Here is a 13708-nt window from a genome sequence, read left to right on the forward strand (position 1 = left end):
GTTACCGTCAGCAACTAGCTGACACTGTTATTTCTAAAATTGCAAGAATCAGTGATAGATTTACAAGCTCATTATACTTTCAAGCTTGCAAACATTGCACTTGAAAGAACTTGGCATTGCTTCTTAATCCCTTCTCTTGAACTCACTTCACAGGCAAGTATGCGCATCTGTTTCAGTTCGGATCAACTATTGCTCGTATCTGGACAAATCACTGTTTTTTTTTTTGTATTTTTGGCAGGCTCAAATGAAGAAGATGCAAGTACTCAAACACATGATAATTTGCCAGATGATTCGGAAACACAACATCAACAGCAACAATACGACATGTATTCTGCTCGTGGCTCAACAATTCTCAGTCCTGGGAGCTTCATGTCATACCTAAAGCAACCAGGCATCATGCTCACCCCTATTAATCCCTCGGAAGCAGGTGGAGACTTTTCCAACTTGCCAGATCTTCTCAATCATTCTAGCAGCTTAGGATCTAAGCAGCCGAATAAAATTTCCAATGATGTACGACTCTTTAAATGTGCAACTTGCGGGAAAGACTTCAAGCAAAAATCAACATTGTTTCAACATGAACGGATTCATACAGATGCAAGGCCGTATGGTTGCAACGAGTGTGGGAAACGGTTCCGTCAGCAGTCACACCTTACACAACATTTGCGCATTCATGCAAACGAGAAGCCATTTGCTTGTGTTTACTGTGAGCGGACTTTCCGCCAACGAGCAATTCTCAATCAACACCTACGTATTCATTCTGGTGAGAAGCCTTTTGGATGCATCGAATGTGGCAAAAGATTCCGTCAGAAAGCTATTCTGAATCAACACATCAGAACACACCAAGGCGAGCAGTATTCGCTACTTTCGCCCCCAAACTCTTCCTCCTTTGATCCCTCCTTCACTAATCTCCACATTAACAACTCTGTAGACTTCTCACATTTTCTTTTTCTGTCTAAAGATGCTAGAGACAGCTCTACTGAAGTAGCAAAACACTACCTTCCGAGAGCTAGGGAAGGAAACAATCAATTCGCCAAAAACTTTGACGTTAACCACTTCCTCAATCTGAAACAGTCACCTTTCGGTTCCATTGGCCCTTCAACTAAGCAAAGTAAAAACGTTGACCCAAGTCATTCAACGGCTATCGATCAACCAGACTTAAGAACTCCCAACTTTCTGAAGAAAGAAATTTTTTTAATAATTTATTTAAACCTTGTCAATCAGGGTTAATCTAAGGTTACCAGTAAGGACCCGTAGAATTCGCGTTCGCTAGTTGCGTTATTTTTCACGAAATTTTGGCATTGTTCGTATTAAGGTAGGACCAAGATACAAATATTAGTGGCAATCCCTTTATTTTAAATTCAAAACGCGAAATTGGGCCCCTGGTGCGAAATTGTGCTCTAAACGCAAAATCGTCATGACTCTCCAGGTTTCAAAATGCAAAATCTGCAAACTTCCAAGGTTTCTAATTACAAGGGAATCCGCGCAAGTGTTTGACGCCATTTCCCACAACATATCAGCGAAAATTTGTAGGCGTAAAAAGTAAAATATTACACCAATCGAATCTGCTTATCGGAAAGAGGCGGCACTCCCATTATGTGTAACCTCATTATGTACTCCTTATCATTCTTGACTCGCGTAATCAGAGACAAGACACCCTCCACTGGCCTCTTGGCGAAAGGTGGAAGCTTTTACTTTTGGGGACGTAACAATTCTTTATGGACAATTATAAGGGAGCAACAGTCATCACCCTACTTTCGGCTTTTGACCTACCTATATGGTGGATGATGAGCTTCAGGTGACGTCATGAGCCAAACAAGTTTCCCAAACTTCGGCCGTTTTCGGCTTCTTTGCAAAATTAAACTGCCAACACATTGTTGAACATCAACCATGTAGGTAAGTCAACAGTAGAATGCTGAAGTCTCGAGAGTAAAAGCTTCCACCATGGCCAAGATACTAGTGGAGGGTCTCTTGTCTATGCGCGTAATCTTGCAATCTTGCTCTTATTTGCTGGTCTTCCCGTTGATGAGGTGAAAAATCTGAGTAATGTAATCCCTTTCTCTTAGTCCTTAGTGCAATATTTATTTGTTTCAAGAATGACGCTGCTCCTGACATAATGAGATGTAGATTTAGTAAGTAAACAAAGGTCGGGAGACACAATCATAAGGTTATTTTCTTTGAGTAAATAGTTAAATGCTGTTTTGAAGGGTAGGATGGGATCGGTCCGCCTCTTTTTTGTTTCATGATTTTTTCTAATTTCCCTAATCGATGGTAGGACTTGTTTGAATCATAAGAGTGATCCTAGGGCTGTGGATTGTGTTCAGAAAAAAATTGAGCACTATGGTAAAGTATTCCCCCTCATTTTGTGTTTATCTTAAAAAAAAGAAAAAAACAGAATGACCCCATACGTAGGGTCAATCTGCGACATGCCTAGGGTCAGTCTGCCAGTTGCAAATAAAGGCATGCAACAAGAACGATCTAATCAAGATAAATGAAACAGAACGAATACATCTTGAATCAGAACTTGGTACAAAAAAATTCTGTAACTATAGGAACTAAATGTTTATTTTAATGGTCCAATAATTTTTAAGATTTTGGAAATTTATTTTTCTTCAAAGAAAAGTGGTACAACCCAAAGAACGTTGGTGTGTTTAAAAATGACCTTCCCACTTGTAAGACAAGTGTACATGTGTAGTTATGTGTAAGTTCATGTACTTTATGCGTGAATCATATCGTCATAAGTAAATTACATGCAAATGCCACTGGCGGAATGACCCCCAGCCTCACTGGCTGTCCAACCCCATCCTGACTCCGCCTCACAAAATTGTCCCCTAACATAACGAAAATGAAGATTTTTCGAAAGAAAAAAATTGGACTTAAGTAGTAGCCTAGAGTGAGTAGATTAAGATGATGTTCTCACTAAATTTCTGTCAATGAACTGTATATGTGAAGAAAATAAGTTCCAAAAAAAAAGAAAAAATACGCTCGGGAGCAAAATTCATTCTTTTGTTTCCGAGTTGTTCATCAACAAACAAACCATGCATGACATAATGTATAATAGACGAGCTCTTCCAACTGCTTACTCCGATGCCTTGAATTTCAAAATGTGACCACCGCTTGGGGCCCTACGGTCGAGTGGTGGTGTGACCCATCCTGGCCGACAGACCCCATCCTACCCTACTTTAAATGTTGCCTCCATGTTAAGGTGAGAACATGATTTACTGTTGTCGCTTATCTTACGGAATAATTCCGTTGATCATCACAATGAACAAGTTAAAATATTCTTCAAACAAAAAGGAAGAGTGTAATTTATGTATGATCTCTACCTCAAAAACCAAATTAATGTTGGGCTGGATTTAAAGTTTCTAATTATCCTTAATAATTGTCTCAGAATCAGAATTTCATCAAATCATGTTATTGATAATTGCATCAACCGACAGGAATGAATAAAATAATGTAATTTAACTTATCATCAATCTCTTTGCAGCTAGTTCGATGGTTGATTTCCTGAATTCAAAATTTAATGTTGGCTTCACTGATGACTTGATGAAGATGACTTTTTTTTAAAAAAATTCTTAATCAATTAAAGTTATGGGTTAAATTGAAACATAAAAAAAGATACTCCTCTTTCGAATTCCAAGAACAAGAAACTGATTGGTTCAATCACTGTCTGCAATTGGCCTTGCAAGATGGCTTGCTTATCTCATGATTAAAGTTGACTAGAATTAAAGGGATTGTGGATCTGTCAAAGTTTTTGGCGATACATGGTCCATAATTTAATTAATAGCGAATTTGTCAAGTTTGCTCTGTAGAAGTGTCCTATTTATTGGTAGAGTTAAAGGACTCATTAATTTCACCAAGGAACTCAATCCTGTCGTAATGAACCACTAGACAGGTTACAAAATTAAGCACCACAAAATACTTTCCCAATTGAAGCTCTTTTAGTGGAGCAGTTAATCATAACAATCAAGCATTTCTGAAAGACGGCATGAATCTTTCAGGATATCACATTCACCTACAAAATTTAAGTTCGCAAGTGAGCCCAAAACTTTTTAAGCCGTGGAGGGGGGGGGGGGGGGCAGAGGGTCCTATCAGCATGGTGATCACCATTTTGAATGTGACGTCTCATTATTGTGTGTAATATTTTTTTTACATCTCATCCACATTCGTTGACTAAAAGTACGTAGAAATTGATACCCGCTTGCTTTCTCGCGTGATTTTCCCATTTAAAAAGACACCTTCCTACCTTTCAAATTTGGTTGGCATTTTAAATTTGGGGCACTCCCTTTGACCGGAGGGCTGTTTTGACTTCTCATATGAAATTTACGACCAAAAGTACGTGGAAAAAGACTTATCACTTGCCTTATTCGTTAAAATTTGAACAATGCACCCTCCTGCCCTTCAAATTTACCCGCCATCTTGGATTTAGGGCACCCTTTTTGACCGGGGGGGGGGGGGGGGCTGTTTAGACTTCAAATATTAAAGCTACGACCGAAATTACTCTGATATTGATACCTCACATGACACTGTATGCACATTTGAAAATACCCAAATCCCAGAAGCCTCAGTATGGCCGCCATTTTGAATTTTAGGCACTTTGGGGAAAGGGGTGTTCGAGGGTCGGACGATGGTAAACTTTTAGAATATTGTTCATAAAAACCTACTGATGACTTTCAAATAAGTTTGTAACACATTATTTATCATTAATATAAGAGTGGAAGGATTCCACCTCCTAGTTGATTCCACCTTTACCTATTACACTCAAGGGGGGGATTCCACTTCATTCCACTGTTTATTCTAGTCCGGTAGGGTTGCTAGATTGTGCGATAAATATGATTATTTTACATGGGTTTGAACCGGGGAAAAAAGTTGAAAAAGCAACTTATCTGGCAACAGGAGAGTCCGAGAGGGATGATAAGCTGCCTTCCTGGGTAAACCCATGATTCAGCCGGAAATATCATTTAAAGAAATTTGTACCGTTTGAAGCATCTATTGTATGCCAGGGAAAACTATTTTAGAATAATAATTGTAAATGGACACAAATGCTTCAAAAAAGGAAAAAATGAAAGGGAAAGAAAATGAAATGAGGATATTATATTCAATCAGATACAGGGTGATCCAAAAGTCCCTTTCACCTTCTCTAACTTTTTACCTAAATGAGGTAAAGATTTGAAACTTGAGGGATGTTCTTAAGTCAAAGGGAGCTACTTTTTAGCCACCCTAAAATTTTCAGGGGGGCCCCTTTGAGGAGGCAACGGACCCCAACTTTTTTTTCAAACGGGAAGACCCCTTTGTGATACCTCGTTTAAAAGAGCATTTAACAAAAAACTTCCCGCGCAAACCCGAAGTCAATATCTCAAACCGTTTCAAAATGGCGGCCGGTTAAAGTTCAAGATGACCGAAAATTGACCTTGGTTGTTTTTCCATGGATTTCCGCGAAAATCGGTATTCAGGGATACTTAAACATGAGAGAAACGAATTTGACGTTAGATTTTCAACGAAAAACCCGAAATTTCCAAAATGGCCGCCGGTTCAAGTTCAAAATGGCCTAAAATTGCCAACTTAGGTTTTTGCTGATGGATTTGTTGAAACTTGGAACTTCGGGGATTCTGGCATGAGATTAATACATTCGAAAATAGATTCCTTAAAAAAAAATTTTCGGCCATTTTGAAATTTAACCGGCGGTCATTTTGAATGTTGGTTTCCTAAAAAATCTAACATTAAATTCGTTTTTCTCGTGTCAAAATACCTCTGGATTCCGGTTTTCGCGTAAATCCCTTGACAAACAGCCCGTGTCAATTTTCGGCCATCTTGAACTTTAATCGGCCGCCATTTTGAAACGGTTTGAGATATTGACATCGGGTTTGTGCGAGAAGTTTTCTTTTTTTCTGCTCGTTCAAACGAGGTATCACAAAGGGGTCTTCCCATTTGAAAGAAATAAGTTGGGGTCCGTTGCTCGGGGCCCCCCTGAAAATCTTAGGGGAGCTCAAAGTAGCTTCCTTTGATCTAAGAACATCCTCCAAGTTTCAAATCTGTATCTCAATTAGGTAAAAAGCTAGAGGGGGTGGAAGGGACTTTTGGATCACCTTATAGAATAAAACAAAAACACCAGAGAAGTTTACATACAATGAAACTATTAGAAACACATGTGGGCTCATAGCGATTCGGATCTCGAACTATACTATCATTGAGCAGTTCTAGACCCTTATGCCACCCATAATCTTTTAAAGAAGTAAAGATGAACTTCTGCTACTTCAGCGAGTCAAATCGCAGAAGGAGATCCACAGTTGTCACTTTCCTCCACCCGATGGGACTGACGACCCAGTCAAACTGAAGAAATGATCGATTCCCACCATCCCTTCATTTCCATATATTTATCAATGTGCAAATGATGGCACGCTCCGGTAACAAGGGTCTGTAACGAAATCATTTTTGTCTTGAGAGTCTCCAAAATTTATACACTATAGTGATCAAATGTCAAACTATTTGAAAAAATGCCGCGCAGAGCTCGCCAAATGCCACTCGCTTAGCGAGTGACCGGAGGTCCGGGGGGTGCTCCTTGGCTAGCCGTGACGGACGCGCGAAGCGCTCCCAGTACGGCTAATACTTTATTCCTAATGCGAGTCTACGCGAAAATTTGCCAAAACGTAGAAAATTTAGGGCCCTTTGCCCCCCCCCCCCCCCTAAACCTTTTATAGGTAAATATGATATCCTGAAAGATTCATGCCCTCTTTCAGGACTGCATAATCCTGGTAACTTGTCCCTCTAATCCGCCCCACTACATTAGAATACCAAGGGCACATCAAAAGTTTCCAAGTACAAATCAAGAAATGAACAAATACCGCTTCCATGAATGCCATTTTTCACTGCTTATTTATGTAAAAATTGAAGTCCCATTGAGAACAAGAGATCACGAAATAAATTTATATTCTTTTTATAATGGCAGAATTTTTCTGTGTGCTAAATATTCTCAGGATATCATGTCGCTTTGTCTTTGTCTCATCGGAGAAAGGTAAATTGCTTAAAACCAAAGTATAGTTCATTGCCCACCGAGTGCTGCTGAAGGACCTTATTCAAAATCGGCCATTTCCAACCTCGGCCAAATCTTCGTAATATTTTCAGGGTTGGTAGAGGACCCTTTCCTGAGTCGAAAACACTGAGATTTTTGAATTTGGATAATTAGGGGGGCAGGGGGAGGGGGTTAAAATTAAAATTTTAAACTGGCATATCTCGTGAACGGTTTGTCGTAGAGACATGACCTTGGTCTCAAAATTGAGAGAAAATTATCAGATTTTAGCTGGCATTCATGAAACTGGTCCATTTTGAAATTTTCATCCATGGTTGCCACGTTGCTCTAGCTCAAAATTCCTTGGAAATTTGTGAATGTCCTTTTTTGAATTTTGCAGAAAATTCTCTGCACAATTAAATGCAGTAATTTTGAAAATTTTATGAGATAATATTCATAATTCTGAAAAAGTAAATGTTTTACGGTAAAAAGAGGCTGTCCCATTTTCCATAGGAAATGGCCGCAAGAGCTGGTGCCCGATTCAGCTGATGATGGATACAGAAAGGTTCAAAGCTCCTTCCACCTAAAGAATGACCAATCATTAGTGCAAAATTACTTTTATTTCTAACGAAAAAAGGGAAATAAAAATAAATTAAATGCTAATAAATGATAAGATGCTGGCATACATTATTTTTTTGCCCCCCCCCCCTCTTCATGATTTTATATTTAACAGCCATAGCAAGTCTCTTTTATCCCAAAATACACTCAAAAGCTTTAGATAATATTCGTAGAGTCTTGTACGCAACTAGCCGACCAGCATTTGAAACTCGCATACTTCTCTCCGATCTATTCCCCTCTCATCAAAATTTATCTGCACGGGAATAATCAGATACCGCAATGATGAGAGGCTTGATTTGGCTATTAAATATAAAATCATGAAGAGGGGGGGGGGGCGAAAAAATAATATATGCCAGCGTCTTATCGTTTATTAGCATTTAATTTATTTTTATTTCCCTTTTTTCGTTAGAAATAAAAGTAATTTTGCTCTAATGATCGATCATTCTCTTGGGTGGAAGGATCTTTGGACCTTTCTGTATCCATCATCAGCTGAATCGGGCACCAGGGCAAAAGGTAGAGAGGGGTGGCACGTGAGTATACACTCCGCGCGCTTCCAAAATAGTGCGCCGAGCCAACTTTGAATGGTCATAACTTTTGAACCATTTGTTTCCCCAAGTTTGACGATAGCTCGTGCTAAAGCTTAAATCAAGGGCTTTCATTTAAGTTGGTTTTGGTAATGATTCATGCGTTCCCTTTTACAGAAAAACCGGAAAAACTGAATTTTTTGGGCTTGAAAAATCAAACAATGATTTTTTACGCATTGAAAAATTACCAAAAACAGACTAAACTATACACAAAATGAAAGGTCTCGTCAAGAGCTTTCATTTGAGCCCAAGATCAAGTTGATCCGTCGTTTAGTTCAGAAGTTATGGCGGTCGATGCGTTTGAACTTTGACCCCACTCCCATCCTCCCCCTGGAAGGCTAGACGAGAAATGTCACCGGATTTAGGCCTCTCCGATGATCCGTCATGATTCTTGAAAGTTTGGATGTATAAGCTCTTGCGGTCATTTCTTATGGAAAACGGGTCAGCCTGTTTGACAACCTCCGTTTATTCGAACGGCAATCTTCCCTAGCAGTAGCACGGCAGTACAGATGTTAGGTTTTCACCTATGAGACAGTTTTGGGAGTTCTATTTATGATCAACATGCTCTGTGTGATATTTTGACAAGAAGTTTGTCTAGTGGAAATCTCCTTCTCAGCCTCACCCTGTCTAGTGATCCATTCTTCCTCCCTCTTTGCTTTTTACTTACAGAAATGCATATACTTTGCATATCGACGGTGTAAGTCGGCAATCACATAACCCGCTTTGCGACGTCGCAAACTTCCTGCCAAACTTTATTTTGTGAGCGGAAAACTACTCAACGGCAATCCTTTAAAACTGCCGTGATTTTTCTTCTCTGTGCGAAGAAAATTCTGCAAAAACTTCAAGGAATGATGTCGATTCGCTCTCCTTTAAAAAATAACATGGAGGCGGAGATTTTCAGACACCGCAAACGAGATATGTGATTGCGGACTTACGCCGTCGATCTGAGTCAGTCCACCCTAAATCACCCAGAGACTATGTTGCTCGACTAACCTCAACTTTTTTTCCATTTAGGTCCTTTGATTATTTGTATTAAAGATGCATCAAAACCATTTTCCCTAATTGTTTTGACCACGGTGGTATCCGTGGCGGCCTTATGGTGGGTAGATTTTTAGCCGAATTTCGACAAAATCGACCTTCGCGGAGAAGAGTGTATCGTGAATCCTATTTGACTTACAGATGTGAAACGAAACTGACATGAAACTTCTTTTTATGCTCCATCTTTTTTCTAAGCTCCAAGATTTTTGTGTCCTCAAGGATAAAGAAGCTACTTACTGTAGGGCTGAATCGACAAGTACAGGGTGTTTCAGACCACCCGTACCAGGCTTTTTTCTCGGTTGGTTTAGGTCGTACGAAGTCGGAGACTGCGGGGTTGAATAGGGAATTGACCCCAAGGAATCCGAATTTTGTGGTCCCGAAACCCCCCCACCTCCCCTTGGGGGGTAAAGGGGGGGTCACGATGCTAAAAGTCACGGTTCTCGACCGAATTGCGGATCGATCGCATTAGAATTGAAAAGCACGGAAAATTTCACGTGGAATTGACCCCTAAAAATCCAAAATCGGACCATCCAAGGCTAATAAATGATCCCCTAAAGAGGGGGACAGTACCCCCCTCCATAATTTCTCTTTGGTCTCAAAATTGACGTAAATTCTCCAGAAAAGGACGGTTTCCCAGGTAATCGACCTCGAGAAATCCAAATTTCATGGTCCCGAAGCTCCTCCAGCCCCCCTTGGGGGGTAAACGGGGGGGCCCAATTTTAAAAATCGGGGCTCCTTTCCGAATCGCAAATTGATTGCATCCAAATTGAGGAGCAGAACACATTTACATCTTAAGTGACTCCTAAGAGTTCTAATAGACCCCCTGAACGGCAGAAAGCAACTCCCTGAGGAGGTGGGCTTCGCCCCTGCCAAAAATTTCTCAGGATTCCTCTTTGGTCGCAAAATTGACTTCGATTCTCCAGAAAAAGACAGTTTCCCATGTAATCGACCCCGAGGACTCTAAATTTCATGTTCCCTGAGCTTCTTGGGGTCGATTACATGGGAGACCGTCTTTTTCTGGAGAATCGACGTCAATTTTGCGACCATTCAGGAATCTTGAGAAATTTTAGGCGGGGACGAAGCCCCCCTCCTCAGGGAGTTGCTTTCTGCCGTTCAGGGGGTCTATTAGAACTCTTAGGAGTCACTTAAGATGTAAATGTGTTCTGCTCCTCAATTTGGATGCAATCAATTTGCGATTCGGAAAGGAGCCCCGATTTTTAAAATTGGGCCCCCCCGTTTACCCCCCAAGGGGGGCTGGAGGAGCTTCGGGACCATGAAATTTGGATTTCTCGAGGTCGATTACCTGGGAAACCGTCCTTTTCTGGAGAATTTACGTCAATTTTGAGACCAAAGAGAAATTATGGAGGGGGGTACTGTCCCCCTCTTTAGGGGATCATTTATTAGCCTTGGATGGTCCGATTTTGGATTTTTAGGGGTCAATTCCACGTGAAATTTTCCGTGCTTTTCAATTCTAATGCGATCGATCCGCAATTCGGTCGAGAACCGTGACTTTTAGCATCGTGACCCCCCCTTTACCCCCCAAGGGGAGGTGGGGGGGTTTCGGGACCACAAAATTCGGATTCCTTGGGGTCAATTCCCTATTCAACCCCGCAGTCTCCGACTTCGTACGACCTAAACCAACCGAGAAAAAAGCCTGGTACGGGTGGTCTGAAACACCCTGTACTTGTCGATTCAGCCCTACAGTAAGTAGCTTCTTTATCCTTGAGGACACAAAAATCTTGGAGCTTAGAAAAAAGATGGAGCATAAAAAGAAGTTTCATGTCAGTTTCGTTTCACATCTGTAAGTCAAATAGGATTCACGATACACTCTTCTCCGCGAAGGTCGATTTTGTCGAAATTCGGCTAAAAATCTACCCACCATAAGGCCGCCACGGATACCACCGTGGTCAAAACAATTAGGGAAAATGGTTTTGATGCATCTTTAATACAAATAATCAAAGGACCGGGTAATAAAGGGTTTCGGGACCACAAAATTCGGATTCCTTGGGGTCAATTCCCTATTCAACCCCGCAGTCTCCGACTTCGTACGACCTAAACCAACCGAGAAAAAGGCCTGGTACGGGTGGTCTGAAACACCCTGTATGTGGACCGGCATAATGGAGATAACCCCTACTTTTAGATTTAATTTTTTTTTTTAAATGAAGGAGAAAAGTTTGAGATTTGACATTTTTGTGGGTTGTAACATGTAGGTATACAGGAAGTATGTAAACAATTTTAGCCCAATACACTTTGGTTTTTTGTTGTAATGACACTCATCACTCATATCTCTCACTCATTTGTTCAAAAGCAATAAAAAGTCGATACTGAGAACGCAATTTCTTCGACAGGACAGCCTCCTCAAATCTGAAAATTCAAGGAATCAAAGTTCATATTTAGGACTACAAACTGACAAAATTTAAATCAACGTATCCAAAGACGATAGGCAGGATAGAAGGTAAAGTATCGGTAAAATTTGCCTCACTTGCGGGCATCGCGTTTTCGGACGATTTGAACTGTCATGTAAGAAAGGAATGAGTACCACTAGGCACCTGAAAATTAGATCACAGACGCAACTTTTGGCGTAACTAGTGGGCACCAGGCAGATAAGTCAATCAGAGACGACTCGTAAAAATAGGAGGTGCCACTCGGACGGCAGATTAAATCGCTGCTCTTGTTTTCTCTGTGTGTTGACATCTCGATTTCTTGTTTGAGGTCAAGTGAGTTCTTCGTGAATATTTCATATCCTATATAAATCTGTATCACATTCTGACTGAAAATTTTAGGGAATCGAGAACAGTGGGCTAAAATCGTAAACAAATCCTGTGAAACGGCTCGTGGAGACAAGGCCTACTTACAGAAGAAAAGTGTAACGTATTACCCATCAAACTTTTTAAGAAATTCTGGAGAATCGAGTTCTGAAATCTCTGACTCAAGCATCTTTCCCTGTTTTCGGTATATTTTTTACATAAAGTGAACCCCGTATAATTTCCCCTAGGGGATCCAGGGGCATCCGGGGGATCGGCTGATCAAAGACGACTCGCAAAAATAGGGAGTGCCCATGGGCCCGAAATTTAAATTGCTGCTCTTGTGTCAACAATGAGAGCGTGGTTTCGGCGGCATGTCATTGTCTATGATCCGAAGTGTCGAAGATTGATGGCGGTAACGAACTGAACAGTTCAAACATGTTTTTGAGGACACCTAAAAGTATCTCCCCGAAGACAATTTTTCATGCAAGTTTACCGTGTGCATCGTTATTCTTGTACCAAAAATTGTAGGAATTGACTACTCACAGACAAATCCCTCCCGAGCTTTTACTGACCCAAGTAGGCTAACTGGATTGCATTTTGCAAAAAGGAACCACTAGCATTGCGATGATGCTAAGATTGTGCAACTTCATCTTTTGCAATAAAATTGCGGAAATTGTGAAAAACTATGAAATTTAGATGGTAATTTGTGTCTTAAATTTACCGTTTTTAGCGAGTAAAATAGAAACTGTTAAGGGATAATCGGGTTTTTCCTCCAAGACAAAAGAAGTTGCACAATCTTAGCAACATTGCAATGCTAGTGGTTCCTCTTTGCAAAATGCAATCCAACTGTTCCGACCATTGTTTAGATTTTTCATCGCACTTATTTGTATAACTTACTGTACCTAGTCAGCGGAATGCGCAACCGGTCGCTTTTTGGGAAGAAGCAATACTTATTACATGAAAGAATGCTAAAAGTTGTGTCTGTAACCCAATTTTCAGGTGCCTTGTGATGTGACACGCATTCGAATCTTTAATCTTACGTGACACGTCAAATTGCCCGAAAACGCGATGTCCACAAGTGAGGCTAATTTTATGGATATTGTACATACTTTCCTACTTACAGTTTTTGGCTTTGGTGATTTAAAGTTTTACAGTTTATAGTTTTATGTATGAACTATGATTCCTCCAATTTTTAAATTTATCGAAGCTGTCACATTGGGGAAAAATTAGCGTAAGATGTAGGTGTCATCACAACAAATAAACAAAGCTGATTAAGTTTAAATTTGTTTACACACCTTCTGAATTTATATGGGGGTGAGTTCCCGAACTTAGGAATAGTAATGCCACCAGTTTTATTTTTGAGTATTGTCAAAGCAATGAGACAAATGAATCAAAAAAGGACATAATTGCCTTAGAGTGCACTTGTGTAAGATTCATGAAAAGAAATTATGAAAAATTATCATCATGTAGACATTGAGATCGTAAAATGGGATGTCTGTTACTTAACCGACAGGACATTTTATGTTATAAAAGTTTTAGTAACGATAATTTCTGATCGTAATGTATTGCATGAATCAATGCAGGGTCACAACTTTAAACGATCCTCAATCTCAACAATAGATGTATTCTTCTTTAATTAAATTGTTGTACAAAGGGTTCCCAAAAGCACTGCACACAGCCCTTTTTTGAGAAAACGGTAAGAGTTATCGACTTGCGAT

The 13708-nt window shown here is 40.2% G+C and overlaps 1 protein-coding gene across 5 annotated transcripts in view; it reads left to right on the forward strand.

Annotated features, from left to right (window-relative positions):
• Positions 1-13708, forward strand: part of jim (zinc finger protein jim) — a 75768-nt gene that overhangs the window by 45751 nt on the left and 16309 nt on the right. For 3 of the 5 annotated variants that reach the window (XM_072297835.1, XM_072297767.1, XM_072297923.1), the window contains exon 4: positions 239-844. The exons of 1 other annotated variant lie outside the window; for it this stretch is intronic. In XM_072297835.1, the coding sequence (XP_072153936.1) occupies positions 239-844 (606 nt within the window). The remainder of the gene's footprint in view (positions 1-238; positions 845-13708) is intronic. One more of the 5 variants, XM_072297889.1, reaches the window with a different exon arrangement.

This window comes from Bemisia tabaci, chromosome 1, assembly GCF_918797505.1.
Source record: "Bemisia tabaci chromosome 1, PGI_BMITA_v3".
In the NCBI taxonomy this organism is placed as follows: Eukaryota; Metazoa; Arthropoda; class Insecta; order Hemiptera; family Aleyrodidae; genus Bemisia; species Bemisia tabaci.